Below are 20,811 nucleotides of genomic sequence, written 5' to 3'. Positions count from 1 at the left end.
GATGTTTACTCCTAGTGTCACATTTTCCATCAGGCGGAGATGCCAACTTTACTTTTGATGGGTCTGCTGATATTCCAAACACATTTGAAAAAACAAAACAAAAAATACGTGCTTGAGGGTTATATGGTAGAAAGACCTTAAAATAAAAGTTATGGAGGTATTAGACTAAGCTATTTAGTTATTTAAAATTTTGACAAAAGAAATATTATCGCATAGCTCAGTGTAAGTTGGTATTTGTAATTATTTGCCAACCAAAGTGTGGCTTCCAATGAAGTAAAGATAAGTATAGCCCATCAAATTAAAATTTCCTGCCTCAATTTATCTGTAACTCCTCATTTTGTTTTTTCTGAGAATGAGCTTGTCATTAGATAGTCTAAAAGCACTACCCCCAAGGAACCTATAAAAATGATGTCACATTATTAAGAATAAATAGAAGCTTCTGTTGTCATTGCTAATATACAAATGTCGCTGCACATTGTCTCATTGGTTTTCTAGCTGAAACTATAATAGAGAAAAATGCCTAGAGAATTGGGAAGTGAAGTGCAGATAAAAGTAGAATATAGGCTAACAGAATCAGGTCCCAAGCATTGGTGCCCCCGAGAGTGAGGAAGTGTTGCCCAATGGTTTTCATTAGAGATACCCAAAGGTCTCTTTTCTCTTCATGACGCATGGTGGATGTGGTCAGACTTTTCTTAAGGTTGCTGTAATTTTCCCATTCTGGCCACACTTCCTCAACTGTTAGAAGGTACTTTCCACCATCATTATATCAGGCAAGGCTAAGCCCAGGGTTCCGTGACCACTCAAGATGAGATCAACCAACACTAGTTGGTATCATCTATCAATTGTACAATAGCTTTTGAGGCTCACTTCTAGGACACTGGATGAGAAATGTGGTCCAAGAGCCCAAACAAGCCGAGCCAGAAACATTTGAAGATAGAGCACAGATATGAAATCTAGATTTATACACACACACACACACACACACATAACATATATACAATTAAGTGTGGATTTTAGATGGTGACTCTATATAATATTTTATACAACTTATAGTGGAAATTGGGTTTGTTCCCCAAGCTAATTTTGTAAAAGTTTTATGTTCTCCTTCCTTCCTTCCTTCCTTCCTTCCTTCCTTCCTTCCTTCCTTCCTTCCTTCCTTCTTTCTCCAAGCATTGTTGTATGCAACTGAAACACTTTGTTTCATTTAATTCTAACACAGCTCTATGGTGTGAGAACTACAGTTGCATTATGAATATCCCCTTTTTACTTGTGAAGAAACTGAGGCTCAGAAAATTTAAGTAACATGCACAAAACACACAGCAAGAAGCTGTTGCACCAGAAAACCCAACATCTTTTCACCATACCATGTTGCTTCCTAGTTCATTCTCTTTCTTTCTCTCAAGCCTAATTTTTTAAAGGAAGATAGGATCATTAATTTTTGGATAAGGTTTGTAGGATGCCTGAAATGCCTTTCCTTGGCTTAGACAGGTAGAAAAAGGAGTTCTATTCTAGCATAGGTGAAGCTGTAAACTAAGGAGCCTGTGCCATTCTTGAAACGTGAGGAAGAAGAAGCTCCTCTTACTCTCCTCTCATCCACATATCTAAGATGTAAAGTACATTTCAGGGAATGTGCATCTCAAGGGGTATTTTTAACTTTAGGTTGTTTAATGCTAATTGACTTGTGTTTTTCCCATACCTTAGCTAGACCAAACCAAGATTTAGAGACTCCACTTCTGTTTTCAGACTAGTTACTGACTCACTTTGAGACTTTGGGGAGCAACTTCACTTTTCAGGGCCCCCATTTTCCCATTTTCTAACATGTCCAGTTCCCTTCTCACTTTGCAGGTCTGTATTTTCTAAATGGGTGATGACAATAAAAGGGGGAAGCTATGTACATACAAATAAACCAAAATGGCTTGTAAGCAGCATCATTGTGTTGTTTGAGGAAGATGAGTGTTTGCGTTGCCTAAAGTGAATGCAATAAGCACTGTAACTGAAGATAGCAAGGAGAGCCTTGACCACCAAGGATTTCCTTCTGGAAACAAGAGTTAGTGAGGCAGAGGACCACAGCGTCACTTCCCCAGACTCTTGGAGTTTTCCCTCCCACATTCCTGGCCAGTCATGTTAAACCCTATGCAGCTTCCTTCACTTTGCAGGGCTATTTTCTCTTATACGGAGAAATAGAATGCCCTTCCGCATTTTGACTCTTTGGAAAACTCCTACTGGTTCTTTTACTTCTCTCTTCAGGCAGAATTAAACTCTTCCTTCTCTGTGCTCCCTTAGCACCATGGTAATAATACCTTTATAGTACTCCGATTAGTGTGGTCTTTATGTTGCATAACTGTTTTCCTTCATGGGACTGGTGTCCCTCAAGAGCAAGGGATTATTCCCTATTCATCTTTCACTGATGGAGAGGATCCCTTTGCCACCAAAGGCAGGGGACACAGTGGGCAAGATCATGCCTGGTGGTGTCATTACTCTTTTTAACTCTTCCTTCAAGATGTTGAAGAATTGAAGAGAAGAGACAGAATTTCTCAAAAGAGGTTAGGAAGAGCCCCAGTCATAAGGAAGATCTTTCAGAAGTCTGTGTGTGTCCCTAAGTAGCATGAGGTCAGAGCTGAGTAACCCCAAAGTAGAGCAGAACAACTTAAGATACAGAAATCCAATGGCCAGAGACCCTAGGAAAGTTCCTCCAGTAAAGGCCCACATCCGTGCACCGTGCAGGCTGTGTAGACTGCTGCCCCCACCAAGCTCTGGCGTAAGCAGGGGCTTTCCTAGTTCTTAGCAATGTTACCCTGAGCCAGATTTTAAACTTCAGTTCCCTCGTCTATAAAGAGGAAATCATAATAATGCCCCATAAGATCGTGGTGAGAATTAAATATAATAATGCATATAAAACATTTATCATTGAGTAATCATTCAGTAAACATTAGCTGGTCTTCTTATCTGTCCTTTAGCTATTGTTTTCTCTGACTTCAACTTAGATAGACTTCCTATGGAGAGAATATGGATTAATCATCTTACATGAATAAAGTAAAAGACTGATCTTTAAACCATCTCCTCCTCATCTGTGGAAATCCAAGTCAAATGCTGCTTCTTCTGGAGGGCCATGCTTGGCTCTCCAGGGGAGAGCTATTTTCCCCCTTCCTGTGGGTCCAAAAAGTCTCCCTGTGTTCTAGTGACTGGTGTCTGTCATCCATACTACAGGCCAGGGCTACATCTTCTCTTTATGTCACCAGCATCTCACCCAGGGCCTGGCATATAGTAGGTATTGGACAGATGTTTATTTAATGAAGAAATGTACAAATAAATGTATGCATTTGCTTTGTGGCAGACACTGAGAATGATCAGAGGCTCAGTTGCTTACTCCAGATAGTGATCTACAAATTACATTCAGGTGAACTCTAGCACCCAATCCTAATGATTTCCTGTGTGCTCCTGGTGCACACAGGAGTTCATGCATCCTAGCTTGGTTTCACCCTCTTTACAGTCACAGTTCCATCTCCACAGTCTCTTTCCTCCCAGGACTCAGCAGGACTCAGCTGAGTTAGACACTATATACTTAGAGACCCACTGCAAAACATCACCGGAAACCAGCAGGGTTTACAGAAGAAGTTTGAAGAAGCCCAGCCCTGGGCTGTGCCACCTCATGCTGAAACCTCTGGTGCCTATCACTGTGGGCCCAGGGAAGATTCCATGGCTAGTTCTGTGACTGCTTAGGCACACTGGCTGCTCTTGAGTCCCTGTATCAAAGTTGTTTCTCCAGCAAAGTGGTTTCATGTAAACTTGAAGTATTGACTTGCTTTGGTCTAGGTGTTTGTAACTTTCAATGGGAGGGATAATATAAGTATGTACCCCAGAATATAATGGTTAAACTCCTCAAGAAAGGGAATAATGGACTCCTTGAGCCATGTATATACCATTAGTTGATGGATTTCTTCCTTCATTATCTACAACTCATTTCCTGAGCACCTGCTATGTGCCAGACACTAAGGTGGTGCTGTGAGGTGACTGACAGCTTGTGATGTCATAATGTGCAAGAAGACATGGATATTGGCACAGCAGCCATGCTGCAGGGGTCTGAACTAGAGTTAAGAGGAGGAAGGGCTCACTGCCCCCACCCAACAGCCAGAATGTCTGAAACCATGATGATTGTATTCAGAAGTTTGAGGGTGTAATTTTAGTATTCATCTATGAATTTGGCATTGTGCCTTTTGAGCTTTGTGTCTGAGGGTGAGTTGTTTTCATGTGGTTTATTTTTTGGTTGCTCAGGAAAATCAGAAATCCTTCAGGCAAAGTCAAGAATGAATATACAGATGAGTGCAGGAGACATTCACCTTGCCATGGTCATTGTAACCTAGAAGGTGCCAATGGTATGTGTACATAGTATTTGGCACATGTTGTTTGTAGCCTTCTCAATACCTAGAAGTTTTCCTCCGTACGAGGTGTGACAATTAAGTGCGTGAACTTGTTGCACCGATGTTGCTAAACTTTTTTGATATCAGAGGATTATTCATTATGAATTTGTATCAACTGGACAGTTAACCAAGCTTACTAGTTGGAAGTGCTGAAAAGGCTGTGTGAAAAAGATGATCTGACCTTTGCGTCAATAATTCATGGCTCTTGCATCACAACAATGCACCAGCTCACACGGCACTGTCTGTGAGGGAGTTTTTAGCCAGTAAACAACTGTATTGGAACACCCTCCCAACTCAACTGATCTGGCCCCCAATGACTTCTTTCTTTACCGAAAGATAAAGGAAATATTGAAAGGAAGACATTTTGATGACATTCAGGACATCAAGGGTAATACGATGATAGCTCTGATGGCCATTCCAGAAAAAGAGTTCCAAAATTTCTTTGAAGGGTGGACTAGGCACTGGCATCGGTGCATAGCTTCCCAAGGGGAGTACTTCAAAGGTGACCATAGTGATATTCAGCAATGAGGTATGTAGCGCTTTGTCTAGCATGAGTTCACAAACTTAATTGTCTGACCTCATATGCAGGAGACATACATGAAATTATATTCATAAGCTGTTTGAAATAATGAGGGAATTATATATGTTGAACAAGTCTTATTTAAAGAACAGCATTCCCTCTTAGATTTGAAAACTTATAAAGGAAAGAAAGATGAGAATTAAGGAGGTCCACACTCCAGTCCCAGTGAGCTCTGTGACGTTGGGCACATCCTTTAACTTGGGTGTCATTTCACTCAACTGTGACAGAAGAAGAGTGGCCAGATAGATAATCTCTAAGGTCCCTTCTCCTCTACTTTCTGTGACTCTGTTATTCTTATGTTATCATTTAAGGAACTTGGCACAGACCCACAGAAGATAGCAATGAAAACTATTAAAGATTTGGAAAATGGGCTCCAAAAGTATGTTAAAATAATTTTTTTTCTTCTTGTAAAGCCCAGTGGCAGTCACCAAGGCATGTGGCAGAATTTTTATGAATTGAGGAGCTTCTGTAATTCCCTCTGAGAATAGTCCACGGGCGAGGGAGCTTTAATTGTACCAGAAAAGATTTAGGTTACAGCTTAGGGATATGAGATACCAGATTGGTTGTAGGGTTTCCTTATTTGGATATTTTTAAGAAACTAGTAGGTGGCTCTTTTTCTGGGACAGTTTGCATGCAGCTTTGCCTAGAAACTAGGAGAGAACTGGATCAGCATGTCTTAAGCTTGTACACGGTGACATCTCAGAAAACAAATCCCACATGCTGCTCTGGTGACTTCCCTGCACCGTCTGAGCCACCGAGCAGTTGGCACCTGCCTCGATCAGTAAGGAGAATGCTTGAGGACCGAGCTTTACCTTCTGAGGAGGTAAGAGCAGAAGCAGGTGGGGATGGGAGGTGCTGGGTCCATTCTAGAGGAGGCGCCTCCCGGAGAAGGCACATCAGAGGCTCAGCCACAGCTCCTGATGGCCCCTGCCCCTATTTCTAAGCTCATTTGAAATACACCCTACTCTGACTCTAACATGTGTGTAGGCTTGTCAGCTAGTGAATAGACTCTGGAACTTTTAACACGGAAGGGACTTCATCTCTCATTTTATAGATGAGGAAACTAAGATCCAGAGAGGTAAAATGGAAGCTGATGTTACACAGGTAGTAGCCTAAGTTTCCCAACCCATAAACTCAGCACTTTCTCCCACTCCTTGCTGATTATTTCAGTTATGGTATCATTGGAGCTGTACAAGTGTATAAGTTATCCGAATACCTTTCTGTGTGAGCTGATTTAGATGTTTGATATTTTTATTTTTTATAAGCTTCTGTGCTAATTTCTTACTCTTATCTAATCTTTTTTCCCTTTTAGCCCTGTGTTTAGCCTTTTCATTTGTTTACTTCTGATCTTCAAAATTGTTTTCAGTAAGTGAGCTATAATCTCTGTGTCTCATTTGAAACTTGACATTGTACGCATGGGCTTCCTGAAGCCCCAGCCTTCGTGACCCCCATGCTTGTAGCCCAGAAACCAGAGCACAAAGACTCCTAGGTGGAATGAAAAAATGAATGTGTGAATGAATGAATAACATCCGTCATTGAAGTAATCGTGTGATAGTGGATAATCAAGTATCTCATAATAATAGTCAGCTTTTTGAAGAAATCCAGGGATACGCTGAGCTTTTCAAGAGAGGAAACTCTGGATCTTACAGTCCTGGTGGTAGAAAGTGAAATGAAGGGTAGCTGTGGATTTTCAAGACATTAACACGAGGAGTATTATTATCTACAGCCCAGGGAAGAAGAGAGATACCAAGGCAATGAAGGCCTCCCCAAGCCACAGCCTGGAGTATCCCTTTTACTTGCAATAGTTTTGCTCTGTATCACATCCTTGGTAGAAAACAGAGGCATTGGTGGTTTGCTGGGAGAGAGGAGCTAGGAGGTGGGTACCCCTAAGTTGGTGACAGAGTCGTTCTCTATACAGCTTCAGAAGCATCTCTATGGAGTTACCAAGATGTAGAGGTTTCCAGAGCATCAGGTCCGTCAGGTTTAGAGTAATCTGGCCTGCTGGCTTCCCACAATGTGTACGTGGACTGAGAGAGTGAGAGAAGAGAGCCATTGAGTCTCTGCTTTGAATAGCCTTCCCCTCCCTCCCTCAGCTTTGTGCCTCTTTTCCTCTGAGGTGCAAAGAAAAGGTTTCTGTGCTCTGGAGCAGCCCCGGGAGAATCAGTGAATCTGCAGCGAGAGAAAAGACAATCTAAAGAAGATTTGACTTTACCAGAGAATTCACAAGAGCCCCTTTAGTGGCTATCTGTATTTGAGGCCATTTATTTTTTGGCTTCTTAAAAACAAAGTTATTTTTTAAATACACTTTCAGAATCATCTTTTATGTAAAGCTTTGGTATACTTGTGTCTGTAAGCAAATTGTATCCTGAGAATATATATAGTAAATTACTCATCGTTCGATACCCTCAAGTTGTCTGTTTTGTAAAATGAAGGGGACAGGATTAAGTGAAAGCAAAGCTCCTTTGTTACCTAAGTTTTTAAAATAACTTATGGGTATTTTATTTGGGGTTGAAGTCCTGCATATTTTATGGCTCATTTCTTTAGGCATCATAGTCTAATGCTAAAGAATGCGATATTAATTATGTTCCAGTACATGTTGTTTTGGATGTCTCACTGTTCGTTGAGGTGTTCGGAAGGTGTACAATTTTCCTTTGCATTCATGCTGAAATGATTGAGGTAAAGCTAGGAATTTGGGTCCTGAGTTTCCAGTTTTACTTTACCCACTGTGTCAAGTTGCAGGAAAAGTAGGGCACATTCAAAAGAGTCCCTTAGCAATGTGATGCCAGATTACAGGTGCTTCCCTGAGCCTGGCAGTTACATAATTGGGCATCAATATATCAAATCCAAATACTGAGCAGCACAGCACTATCCACTTTCAGAAGTGATTCTAGCCCATGAGCATCACGCTCTGGACAGGTCACTTTTTCCCATTCTTTCTGCTTGTTTTCGTTGTCGGTTTTCTCTCCTCGGAGAAAATTCAGCTTACAGTTTCATATTTATTTTAGGGAATATACGAGCATTTCCTTCTGCAAATTCTACAGCACTGTGTTCTATAGTAAACACCTACAAATAGTTTCTATATTCAGACTTAAGGAACTTCAGTCAGGTGCTTTTATTATAAGAAGTCATTCTCAGAAATATGCTTTCACTCCTGACCTGGGAAATACCAGCCTCCTTTAAGTAGGGACTCAAAACTCACTGACCTAAAGGAGTGAGCAGGTTTTGTGGTTTGTGCAGTTTGAGGGGTTATTTGATTTTCCTATGACTTGAAAAATAATCTTATAAAAATGAACAGTTGGTACTTTCTTTGGCCAAATGTTATGAGATTTTGTAACTGTTGATTTACTAAATGTATTTGCTCACAGGAAAACTAGCAGCCAGATCTGACTTAGAGAATGGTTTGAGATTTGTCTTCTTAGATTTTGTGTTGAAGGTCTGCGTATTTTGTTTCACTTGTTTAGATTTGGGCAATGATTCAGAATCAGGGTTCTAAGACTCACCACTGATTTACAAGAGACCTTAAAATGATCCTGGCAGGGCATAGTTAGTCACGGTCATTAAAAAGGCCACACTTGCTACAAGAGCCTAGCGCAGAGCTGAAGAAACGCTCATTCACACCCTGAAAGGGACATGCCTTTCGTTTTTTTTTAGGTTCCTAATGCTTTAGCAAGTCCTGTTACTGCAGGGACCTCTCTAATGTCTGTTGCCAACATGGTGCCAGGAATTTACAAATGGAAGAACTCACTAATTGTCGTCATAAACTTTGCTAACGTTATTGTAACTCATGCTTTCAAATGTGCATGCATTAAAATGGGACCATTTTTTTCCCAGGCAAACACATTAATAGACTATGTAAAGTACCTGGTATTTGATTCTGACCCCAGGGATGTCCTTCTTAGAAATGGTCTGATCTGCATGTTAATTCCTGTTTCTCTGCTTTGTGAAAATGCTGCCATTTGTATATTCAGTTCAATTAGTGGAAGGGTCTCTTCTCAGTTATGGACCCGTGTTGGCCGTTTTAATGGTCCCTCCATCCTTTTCCTCTGCTCACTAGCAACTTCATTGACAAAGTCACCTGGCATTGCTCTGAGACCTTGTACATAGACAAAGCAATTCATCTCATTGGAACTTCAGGCTCCTTATCTATAAAATGATGTGGTTGAAATAAATTATTTGTTAGGTTCCTTCTGTCTCCGAAAGTTAGGTTATGTTTCCAGGACTTTCTGCTCATTCTGATGGTAAAGCAGATTCTCTTTGGATATCTATCTGTGTTTGGTTCCAACAACCAACAAACAGTATCACAGTAACTTAGGCTGTTGAATAGTTCTTCTCCAATTCAACTTTTAAACTAGTTCAATCTATTATCTTTTACTTCAGCTATTAAATCACTGATGGGTTTTGGGTTTTTTAAATTTCAAGGTTGTCTCACTATATGTCTTCTCTGAGCTGATCTCATTTATAAATATCTTAGAAAAGCATGGTCATCCAGATGCTCAGGTTTTTCATCTTGACTTATGTGCCATGGCTTAAAAAAATCACATGGTTTTAAAATCATCCTTCTTTCTCTTGCTAGGTCTTTTATTTGAATGGGCCATGCAGTTTTTAACTCTAAAATATTTTCTCTTCTTTTTCACTATAGGATGATCTTTATTTATTTTTTCACCCAATTCTGTAATTCTTTCCTGTCTTCGTTGGCCCTGCTCTTGACCCTTTAAATGCAGTCTCATTTTCTGCCTTTACTTGTATTTCTCACCAGTCTCTTGCAATGTTCTAAAATCTAAAACTCTTATGTCAAAGGATAGGGCCTAGTTTAGTTTTAGATCCCATTTATGCTCTTTACCTGTCACATTTTTCATGTTTTCAGTGTAGAAATGCCTTACCTGAAATGAAGAACAGTGGCTGGTGTGTAGTAGGCATTCATTAAATATTTGTTAAATGAATGAATTTATCATAATTCCATGAACATTCATGAACCAAGAGGTGTTAAGATACCTAAAAACAGGAAGGGCCAGCCAGCTCAATGGCTTTAGACCAGACTTTATGAAAGACCTTGTTCCAATATGATGAGGGAGAGTCTTTTTTTAATACATATGTGGAGTATTGGTGGAGAGTATAAAGGAGAACCAAGCCAAATCAGTCTTAAGAATTTAGTGAAGCGTACAAAGTTATATACTAATTTCTTAAATCAGAAGCCTCGATTTCTTAACACATGAAAACAAAAGTGTCCAAGCTAGAACACTTAGACATATTCTCTGTATTATAGTTTATTAAAGACATTCAATGATTTCTGAGTGAATCAACGGATGAATGAAATGAGTATCTAATGAAAATGTGAAGGCATTGAACCTGAATGGACAGTATAGGAGAGGAGAAAAGACTGAGAACTGGAATCCTGGCTGCTCTTCTGCTTCCTGCTCTAAAAAATGTGAACATATATACCAGAGGTGTCCCAAAATGTATACACATGAGTTGTAGTCATCTTTTGTTTTCAGTGTATACTATTACAATTTTAATACATTTTCCTTTCTTAAAATGTGTATACATTTTTTTGTCAGCCTCTGTATTTATGCCATCAGCCTTCATTGAGGGACATTGTAAGAAACATAAAACTTGCATTTAGTACATCCCATAAGTGTCTTCTTGAGGCTTGGGTGGAGGTATTGCTATCAGAGCTTAGTTCTGCGGCCCTGAGAAAATTGGGTTTTTTTGTCTCATATACAGGGAGTGAACTATGTAACTGATGCTATTTCCCTTTTGCATTGATTTCTAGAGAACTTGGAGCTAGATTTACAGCCCACTTCCAGCAAACTAGATTGTCCTAAGCATGTATATGAAGTATTGATGCTCTTCCCTGCCAACATCTTATTTCACCTATGCTTATTTTTTCTTCTTACCAATTATATAATCTTATTGGTTTAGTTCTTACGTTTGAATGTATCTTTGTAACCTGACTCAGATTGTTTTTGGAATAAGACATGGTGAAAAAGGAGGAAGAAAGAAAAGAAATAAAGAAAGAAGGGAGATAGAGAGACAGACAAAAAAGACAGACTCACAGACAAAAAACGGAGGGGAAGTGAAGACAAAAAAGTCAGATAGCCGGGACCTGCCTCTGAGGGTTATTGTGATGTGTAAATGAGTTGCTCATACAGTTAAGGCCTCAACATTTTCTACTATCCTTCAGAGAACCCAGTGGACCAATTAGATATTATATAAGGCAAATAATGAAATAAATCTTTATTGATAATAAAATATATTTTAAAGGAATTTTAAAAATAACAATATATATAATTCCACAATTTTTAAATCATGCTCCCTGAGTTCCCACTGGTGCATAAGGTGACAAGGAGGTGGGATAGTGGAGGTAGGGGACATTTGGATTTTTTTTCAACCAAAGGTTCCCAGAGTTGTCTTTTTTATTTGTTCACTTTTATTTACATGTAAAGTTTCTGTTCACAAAGCGTGTCATGGGGAAACAAAAGTTTGAAAGCACCGATATATGTATGTGACAGGATAGTAAATTAGTGAATAATGGATGTGGATTTGCAAAAGTAAGCATAATGCATTTTTGGCCTGTAGGTTTAAGTGTTAAAACTGTTCCTTTTCTGTGTGTGGTTGTTGGTTGCCACAGAGAACGAGTACAGCATTATAGAATAATGGGAAAACATAGAAAAGGAAATCACTTTAAAACAACATCCTGTCACCAATTTAAGATATTTTTAAAAATCAGTAGTTTCACTAAAATGCCCAAAATATAATTATAGAAATACCCCATCCTCCATACTCCCACTCCACTTACCCCCTCTCCACAAGGAAATCCAGTAAGCTTTAGTGGAACTCCTATTTGAAACATGCTGGTGAGAATTAGCTAGGGGCATGGAGAATATAATCCATTTTCTGTTTCATACTCTTTCTACCCAGTAGAGGACAGCAATAATGTACAGGGAAAGGGAAATTCTTCCAGCACTGTCATTGTTTCTCAGAAGACTGGCGTTCCTCAGAAGAGAACACCTAAAAAGTCCCTCAGATTCCCATGTATGAATTATTAGAGGATCAGATTTCCTTCTTCCTTCACTAAATATTTAGATAACCTTGATAACTCTCTTATCAGTTATAAAATTTGTCTGCTGGGTTGGCCAAACATATTAGTTTTAAACAGGAATGTGACAAAAAGGCATCTAGATAAAAGTTAAGTGTTTTCGCTATATATTGCTGTGTAACAAACGTCTCCAAAGTTTAGTGATTTAAAACAACAATCATTGTATCATCTCTCTTGACTCTATTGGTTCATTAGGCATGGTTGGGTGATTCTTCTGCTCCATGTGATATGGACTGGGAGAGGGGACATCTTGAGGGCTCGAATGGGCTGGAACATCCAAAAAGCCTGACTCAGGTGGCTGGCACTTGACACTGTCTGTCAGCTGGGAGCACAGAAGGAACTGTTAACCAGAGTACCCAGTTCTCCTTCATTGGCTTCTTCATGTCACTTGGACATCTCACCATATGGCAGTTGGGTTCCCAAGAGGGAAAATCCCAAGAATGAGCATTCCACAAGGGAGGAAGCAGAAGTTTCCAGTTCCAGGCATGGATTCTCCAGCCTTCTAAATGGTCAAAGCAGTAATGGGATCAGCCCAGATTCAAAGGGCAGGAATAAGCTCCACTTTCTGATGTGGATATACTTGGGGAGTCCATATATATGGGGAAAGGAGAAATTGGGGAGGGCCATCTTTGGAGACCACCACATGGAGGGTTTTTTGTTTTTTGTTTTTTTAAAAAAGGCTGTTTCTTACATTTTTGAAAGATAGTTGTAAATCATGAGGGATGAAGAGGAATGTTTCTTCACTTAATAAATAAAAATTTCTTCTTAATGTGGTACTTTAAGAATTAATATGAACAACAGTCATTCCTTATGTTCTCCCCCTCTGTAGATCTGTTGCCTAAAGCAATAAAAAATGGCCAGAGGATCAGTGTCCGATGAAGAAATGATGGAGCTCAGAGAAGCTTTTGCCAAAGTTGGTGAGTAGACCTCATATCTCAAGGGGCATAATTCTGTTCTTTATTGAGTAGCTTCAGGGCAGATTCAACGAAATGGTAAAATAAACAAAATAACAAGTGACAGGAATACAGTGGTATTGGTAAAGGAGCCAGGGAACTTAGTTTTGAAAGATAGGCTTCAAGAAAAATATTATACTTCTTTTTTTATCAAAACATGGACTATGGACCCTTTCTTACCTGTAGCTTTTCTGAGAAATGTCCCATAAGTCTCATCTTTTGATCGTCTCTACTTTCTTTGGTTTTTCTATAATTTGATACTTTTACTTACTCTTTATCTCTAAGTCTGTGATTTATTTCTCCATCTGATTCTATCAGAATCCCTTTAGATTTTGTTGCGAGACCTCTGTTTTGAAATTATGACTGTTAGATATTGGAAGTGATGCTAATGTCCGTGTCCAATAGCAACAGGCTCCTAGTGAGATTCCGACTCTTGCGTGGGGTCAGGCCGTGATCCCCAAATAATTGCCTCTGGTGCCTGCTCACCTCCCGGCTAGCCTTCTCTCACCTCTCTTCATGCTGTTAGCTGAATTGCTCTGAAACTTCAGCTCATCATTTGCCTTACAGATACGGATGGCAATGGGTACATCAGCTGCAATGAGTTGAATGACTTGTTCAAGGCGGCTTGCTTGCCTCTGCCTGGGTACAGAGTGAGAGAAATTACAGAAAACCTGATGGCTACGGGTGATCTGGATAAGGATGGGAAGATCAGCTTTGATGAGTTTATCAAGGTGAGTATGATGCACAATACAAGGAGATGCATTTGAAACTTGGAACTTTAATTTGAAAAATATCCAGAAATACATTTCCACTCTCCTTGTTTCAACATTACATATTCTTTGCGGTTTTCTTGATCACATATTGGGTTTCTAAAGATACATTATATTTTTTTGCAGGTTTTTCATGGCCTAAAAAGCGCAGATGTTGCCAAGACCTTTAGAAAAGCAATCAATAAGAAGGAAGGGATTTGTGCAATCGGTGGCACTTCAGAGCAGTCTAGTGTTGGCACCCAACACTCCTATTCAGGTATGTGGTTCTAACGGGTGTGGAAAGGAGGTAGAGAGGGTGTTGAGATGAGGGGAGAGCTGAGGGCAGAGGGAGAAGGAACCATGTAAAAATGGTCTATGTCTTCTGGTATTACAGATTCTTAAATTCGGTGTTTCAACTTAAGAGGTGCAAAGAAAGACAAGTTAAGATGAGTCTAGTGGCTACTGTGTGTTTTCCTTTGTGTAAGTGGGCCAGCAATTCCAGCTCTATGTTGAGCCCAATACCAAATAATCTTATCAGCATTTAAAAAATACATTAAAGGCTGCCAAAATTCCTTTGTAAATCTTTTGGATAAAATGAGCTATTCAAGCTTCTACCTTCAAACTTCATGATTATTCTTAATGCCTGCTGAGTGGTCCAAAAAAATTGTGTTTTCATTGATTTGGAAGAAAGTTGTGTATTTTATTCTGAAGATTCTGAAGGCTGCCATCCAACAGCCTTAATGTAAACTTCTAATAGCCCAAACAGTACAGTAATCCAACAACCCCGAAACTGAATTCTTCAAAATATTAGTTGATCTTAAAGATAAATTCATGGTTAAGTATCATCTGTACTTGCTAAGACAAATCTTAGCCTTTCATTTTTAAATACAGAAATTTTCACAGACTTTTGCTATGTAAATTTGCGTTATGAAACTTCAAGACAGTGATATGCTATGCAATGTTTCTCAAACTTTAGTGACTCAGGATTCTTCTGAGGGACACTATTATTTTCAATGACATACACTTTGAGAAACACAGTGTGTGTGTTTCTCAAACACATATAGCTAGGCTATAAAGGCATAACTTCAGGTTTTATTAATATTTCTAAAACTAACTTCTGACAGCTTTACTGATAGGAAAGAAAGATGATATCACAAATGATTTCATTTCATAACAACTTCATTGTAAAGAAACTCGGAGATACTGTGAGGATGGTCTGTGATCATCTCACACTTAAATCAGCAGGTCTAAAGGCAAAACTCTGAGTTTTATCCTATAAGAATTAGACCACATTTATATTTAAGTTATATATAAATAAAATATATTTTTATTATTTATATATTTACATATATAAAATATAGATATATTATATATTGCTTCTAAATATATTTGCATGTATACATACATATGGCTTCTAAATCTGCTTGCTGTATGTTTTATGACTTGGAATGAACAGAGATTCTGTGCCTATTTCCCAAGTCATCTAAGATTTTTAAATGTTAATAAATGTGAGATGATCGGTTAATCGATAACCTTGTAATGTCTCTCCTGGGCATGAGAATCTAAGATCTACGCATATAATTTTATTTATATCATTTTTTTTTTTACTCAAAAATAAGTCATTTTAACCATTTACTTACAGAGGAAGAGAAGTATGCCTTTGTCAACTGGATAAACAAAGCCCTGGAAAATGACCATGATTGTAAGCATGTCATCCCAATGAATCCAAATACGGATGATCTCTTCAATGCTGTTGGGGATGGCATTGTTCTTTGGTAAATAACACTTCCTTCTTGGTTTCCAATGGTTTTTCTAGAATTTTCTGGAATACCAACAATTAATTGTGATTATCCTAGGCCAACTTTCTTTGGTGATCTGCTGGACCTGAAATGCTTTCTAGATGTTTATTTGGCACATCCAGGAGAGCAAACTAATGTCAAGAGCAACTTTTAATGAGAAATGTAAAACTACTATTTCTTGGGTGGAGGAGAGGGACACACAATATAGGGACAAACATAAACATAGGGATATGGCAATACAAGGTCAAAAGCAATTATTTTTGGAATATATGCCACTTTGCTTCATTGGAGCATGGCTTACATGAGAGCAGACAGAATTGAAAATAGCAGCATAATAAATGGAGCAATCCAGTGCAAGTCCTTATGCAAAGGGACTTGTGAGTGGTGCACACAAATACGGAAGTGAGGGCTTCTGAAAAGGAAGAATGTATTCTCAAAACATAGTTGGTCAACTCACGATGGTTTCTTTGAAAATGCCTCTGTAGCTCTTGGTTCAGCAGGTTCTCTGTCATCATAAAACATGGTGTTAGTGAAGAGGCTTGAAATGCCCAGTCTTGGGTGGGCCCAGGAGTTGGAACAGATGAGTATGCAAGACTTGGAGCCCCCCTTCTCTGTTCTGACCAGAGAAATTCTGCTTTTGGTATTTTATTTATTAGAGTTCATTTTTTTAAAAGTTCAACTGCTAAATAAAATAAAATACGAAACGTAGTCTACATGATCAAGTTCTGATTCTTTAGGTTGGCACGCAACCCAAACCATGACCTTCCTTCCATCAGTCTTTTTCTAGTTTTACCTCCCAAGATCTCCTGACTCAGGTACCTAGCCCAGGGTACTGAGTGAATGGCTTCATGAACGATGGGTTGCATCAGCAAGCATACTCTTTCCCATTTACGCCCTGCTTGTAACTTGTAACTGCGGCTTTGCCTTTTCTTTTCCTTTTTTAAGAATCTTCTCCTATACAAATCCATTTATGGTATAATTTTCTGGTCTTTGCCAACCCCTAGTGATTTCTTCCTTTACTAATTCTTTTTTTTTTTTTTTTTTAAGTGGTGAAAGAGCAGTGTTTTTAGAAGAAAAAGTACACTTCAAAGAGACAGAAGCAGGCTGAGCAGAAGGCAGTGGCTCAAGGGCCATTATTAGAAGAGAAAGTACACTCCAAAGGGTTAGGAGCGGGCCACGGCTCAAATGCTCAAAGGCGGTCTTCCTTCACTAATTCTTAAAGAACATATTGTTTGTAATACTTTGAGAGCCATTATAATGTCCTGCTTTGGACTGTTACGTAACTTTTTGTACTCAGATATTTTGTCTGTGTAATTGGACTATAAGCTTTTCAATGGCAGGATAGCTTACATTTTTTTTTCCCCATCATTTCCCAGAGCTTCTATTTCACTCCAGTTTCATATTTTTCAAATGATGATTTAGGAGATCATTTTACTGCAATGCCTATATTGCAGTAAAGTGACTTTTATTTAAATATATGTATATACACACGATGAAGTTATAGAAATACATCTGTAAAAGACAACCACAAAAAGGTAGTTGCTTAAAAATTGTTAGAAAAAAAATGTTAATGCTGATTTCTCTTCGTATTAAAAAAAATAGTCATAGTCAAGTTTACCATTTTTTATTTTGTTTTTGTTTCTTTGTATGTTTTCCAACTTCCTTTGTTTAAATAAGATGGGAACAACCTAAAGAAATTTATTTTTCATGCCCCATTGAAGGTTAAAGCAATGATAATTTGGGTAAAATCAGTTCTTAATAAACAATATCTGCTTGCTTTGGGTGTCTGATCAATGTTGAGTGGGTGAAATGTCTAAAGTGCTGATATAATAATGACTACAGGAAGATATGAAACATTTTATCGTGTGATCAATTAAAGGTATAGAGTTTGACCAGGTGTCACATAGAAATTTAGACATTATATACGCTCAAAGATATATAATAGTCTTTTATATAGTGGGAAAATTTTTATGGCTAAGAAAGTAAAGTACTTATGGAGGCTTTGCTTTGGCTACCCACCCAAAATTTCCTAACATGCTAAGGCAACCAGGATAATTTTGTAGCTTTTAAGATAAGTGAATGAAGTGGAGTCCTCATTTCCTGGTTCAGTGTATTAGTATGACTTTAGGAACATTAGCCTTTCCCACACATTGTTTGAATCTAGTCAAAATTGTATAACTGATTTTATAGGTAAACACTGGGTAGCACAGATTATGTTGCCATCTTGTTTGCTCATGGTATTACTGGAGTTTAAATTCAACGTTACTGGGATCTGTTATTCAGAAGCCTGCTTTCTTTAATGTAATTTTTTCTTTTTCAGTAAAATGATCAACCTATCAGTGCCAGACACAATTGATGAAAGAACAATCAACAAAAAGAAACTCACCCCTTTCACCATTCAGGTATGTCCTCCTTCTGTTACCTTTGTACAGGACTATGCTTGGACTGAATGCATACCAGAACTATTGAGTCAGCCTTGTTCAGGAGGTCAGAGATTATTCCCCAAACGCAGGCTTTGGGCTGGTGATTTGTTATGACTAGTGGGGACAGACGGACACGTTTCTGTTTTGTCTTTTATTAATATAACAGGGGTGGGGTAGGGGACATTGGAAGTAGGAGAAGTTTAGTGGAGTGTTAGTAGTTGGGGACTTCTTTGTTTGTTTTGGCCACGTTGGCTAAAATAAAATTCACATTGGCTAAACTTTTAACTCAAACTTTCCCTAGCAATTTATCTTTGAGCTGATTCCAAATACACAGCATTTTAGCTGAAAAGATAAGCCTTTTTAATAAGTGAGGCGGTAAAAAACGGGAAGTACTCTGGCAGCCTTCACAGTGCTACTGGCTACAGCCACCAGTGCGATAAATATAATTTGCTTTTATGCCTTCAATGTGTTGATTAACTGGAACAAGAACCAGTAGTAAGTAAACTATATTTCTATGTTGGGGTCCGATATTTTAACATTATTATAATTCACTTGCTCAGTAGCCATGTCTTACTTCTTAAATCATGAACAATATATTACATCCTGTTTGGATTTAAGCAACCCTGTGTACTTTTAAAATGGAACTGTTAACCAAAGAGGACAATGGCGATTATATCTGTGTAAATGCACTTAATGTTAAATTTACTCATAATCTTGGCTATAAAGAGAAATGGTATTTTTCACTCATTATTTGAGCTCTACACTAGGGCAAAAACCCACTTTTCTTTTCATAGCTACCTTCCCAATTCACTGGTGGCCTGTGTGGTTTGTTTGTTTGTTTGTTTTGTAATTTGTCATAAAACCAACTTCTATTCATCTCCGACTTTATATTGCCTCCTTTGTGGACCCAAGAATGTATATAGATTCTCATCTGAAATTTTCATTGACTCTATTCCAACTGTATCTGAATTACATGCATTGTAGTTAATGATAAGAACATATAATCTATACACATGTGTGCATGTGTGTGTGCACACACTTGTGGGTTGGTATAGATGTGTGTGTCTTCAAGGTTCCTAGATATTATGGATACTCAACAAATTGTCCTAGTAAGAACCATTCTATCTTTTCTAGGAATTTGATTTGTATGTTTTTCATTCCTTTAATACCCAATCTGAAAGTCAGAAAGCTGTTTTCTTACTTTCTTAGATGACCTTGATCATCAATAATTGTGTTATTAATGATAGCCAGTGACAAGTCAATTAGGGTATGTCCTATCCTCACAGATGCCCTCTTTTGTTTCTGGCTGACAGAGGTGTAAAGTGTGAAGGCTCCAAAACAGAGCAAGATGGAAAAATATAAGACTCATTTGTTCCATCCTAATCGGGATGGGCCTTCAACTCAGGGTTCTCATTTGATTGGGCACTGAATAAGCCCTGTGTCTGGGTTACTGGGTTTTCTTTTCCAGTTACTACTCTCTGCTTTTTCTCAATGTTGAAATCTAGTGAAGACAGTGCCTCCAGATCTGTGAACTTGCCAGAATTAAAACATTGTTGCTGCTGCCAATCAGTAATCATCATTTGGCGTCTACAAAGTCAAAAACAAAACTTGCATACTTTTTCTCCCTCAGGAGAATTTGAACCTGGCTCTAAACTCTGCCTCAGCCATCGGGTGCCACGTGGTCAACATCGGGGCTGAGGATTTAAAGGAGGGGAAGCCTTACCTGGTCCTAGGACTTTTGTGGCAAGTCATCAAGATTGGGTTGTTTGCCGACATTGAACTCAGCAGAAATGAAGGTACAAGCAAAGCTTCAACTGTTATTAATGGCATGGCTTTTTATTAATGTGTGTGTTGCGGAGATGTATGTAGAAGGGAAATGTCAGGATAGCCACGCTCAGAATCCTCAATATTTGAAAACTATAGTTATACTGAATTCATTGTATTAATATAACAGATTCTATCCACATTGACCAGATTTTTTTAAACAATAGAGCAAAAGCTTTTAAAGACCACAGACTAATTATATTGCATGTTTAGAACCTACAGCTGAGTCTAGCTGTCTGCAGCTCCAACCTCATTCTGAATTAACTTTGCCTTTGGACACTTTATAACAAACAAGCCTACTTTTAACTTGTATTTTATGAAGCAGTTCACATTCATTTATTGTAGTGATAGCAACAGATTAGAAGAAATTTGGTGTATTTCTTACCAAGACAATAAAAAGTTATAGGTAGGGTTTCAAAGTTCTCAACGAAATACGTAGCGGTGAATCTTTTTCTATTTGCTCTCAGCATCCTATCTGCAGTTAAACAATTATAGCCTTGTCCTTTAAACAGAAGTAGGAGATCTTGATAAGCAGTACATAAAATACAATGTTACTTTTTGATTCTTAGGTTCAGATCCTACCAATATGAAATCTGTAGTCAAATTTTAATCACTATACATTATGTATCATATATATGTATATATATACATACATATATATACACATACATATATATGTAATATATATATATATATATATATATATATACACATATATATACTTTTATTTCATGTCCAAGTCATAATAACCATGAAGAATTCCGTGGTAACATAAAAACCAATATTGTAAACTTAATATAAAGAAGGAAAAGCAAAAAAAGCAACACAGAAATCAGAACCCACGGGAAAGACTATTGATTTGTAAATAATGACCTCGGCTAAATTTAAACATTCTGGCTGAGCAAGAAATACTTATTCATCTGGGAAACATAGAGGAAAGAGTTGATTATATTTTTTAAGATGCTGTAA

At 38.2% G+C, this 20,811-nt stretch overlaps 1 protein-coding gene across 3 annotated transcripts in view; it reads left to right on the top strand.

Annotated features, from left to right (window-relative positions):
- LCP1 (lymphocyte cytosolic protein 1) overlaps window positions 1–20,811 on the top strand; it is a 90,435-nt gene that overhangs the window by 45,885 nt on the left and 23,739 nt on the right. For 2 of the 3 annotated variants that reach the window (XM_019753558.3, XM_019753557.3), the window contains exons 2-7: window positions 12,924–13,011; window positions 13,615–13,778; window positions 13,944–14,073; window positions 15,439–15,571; window positions 17,916–17,997; window positions 19,649–19,814. In XM_019753558.3, coding sequence (XP_019609117.2) covers window positions 12,948–13,011; window positions 13,615–13,778; window positions 13,944–14,073; window positions 15,439–15,571; window positions 17,916–17,997; window positions 19,649–19,814 — 739 coding nt within the window. In that variant the 5' untranslated portion in view covers window positions 12,924–12,947. Of the gene's footprint in view, window positions 1–5,801; window positions 5,822–12,923; window positions 13,012–13,614; window positions 13,779–13,943; window positions 14,074–15,438; window positions 15,572–17,915; window positions 17,998–19,648; window positions 19,815–20,811 lie in introns of those variants that run through there. The other variant, XM_074329980.2, reaches the window with a different exon arrangement.

Source organism: Rhinolophus sinicus, chromosome 16 (assembly GCF_057876585.1).
Source record: "Rhinolophus sinicus isolate RSI-liver-muscle chromosome 16, RSI-T2T, whole genome shotgun sequence".
Lineage (NCBI taxonomy): Eukaryota > Metazoa > Chordata > Mammalia > Chiroptera > Rhinolophidae > Rhinolophus > Rhinolophus sinicus.
This window is presented reverse-complemented; position numbering and strand designations above follow the sequence as displayed.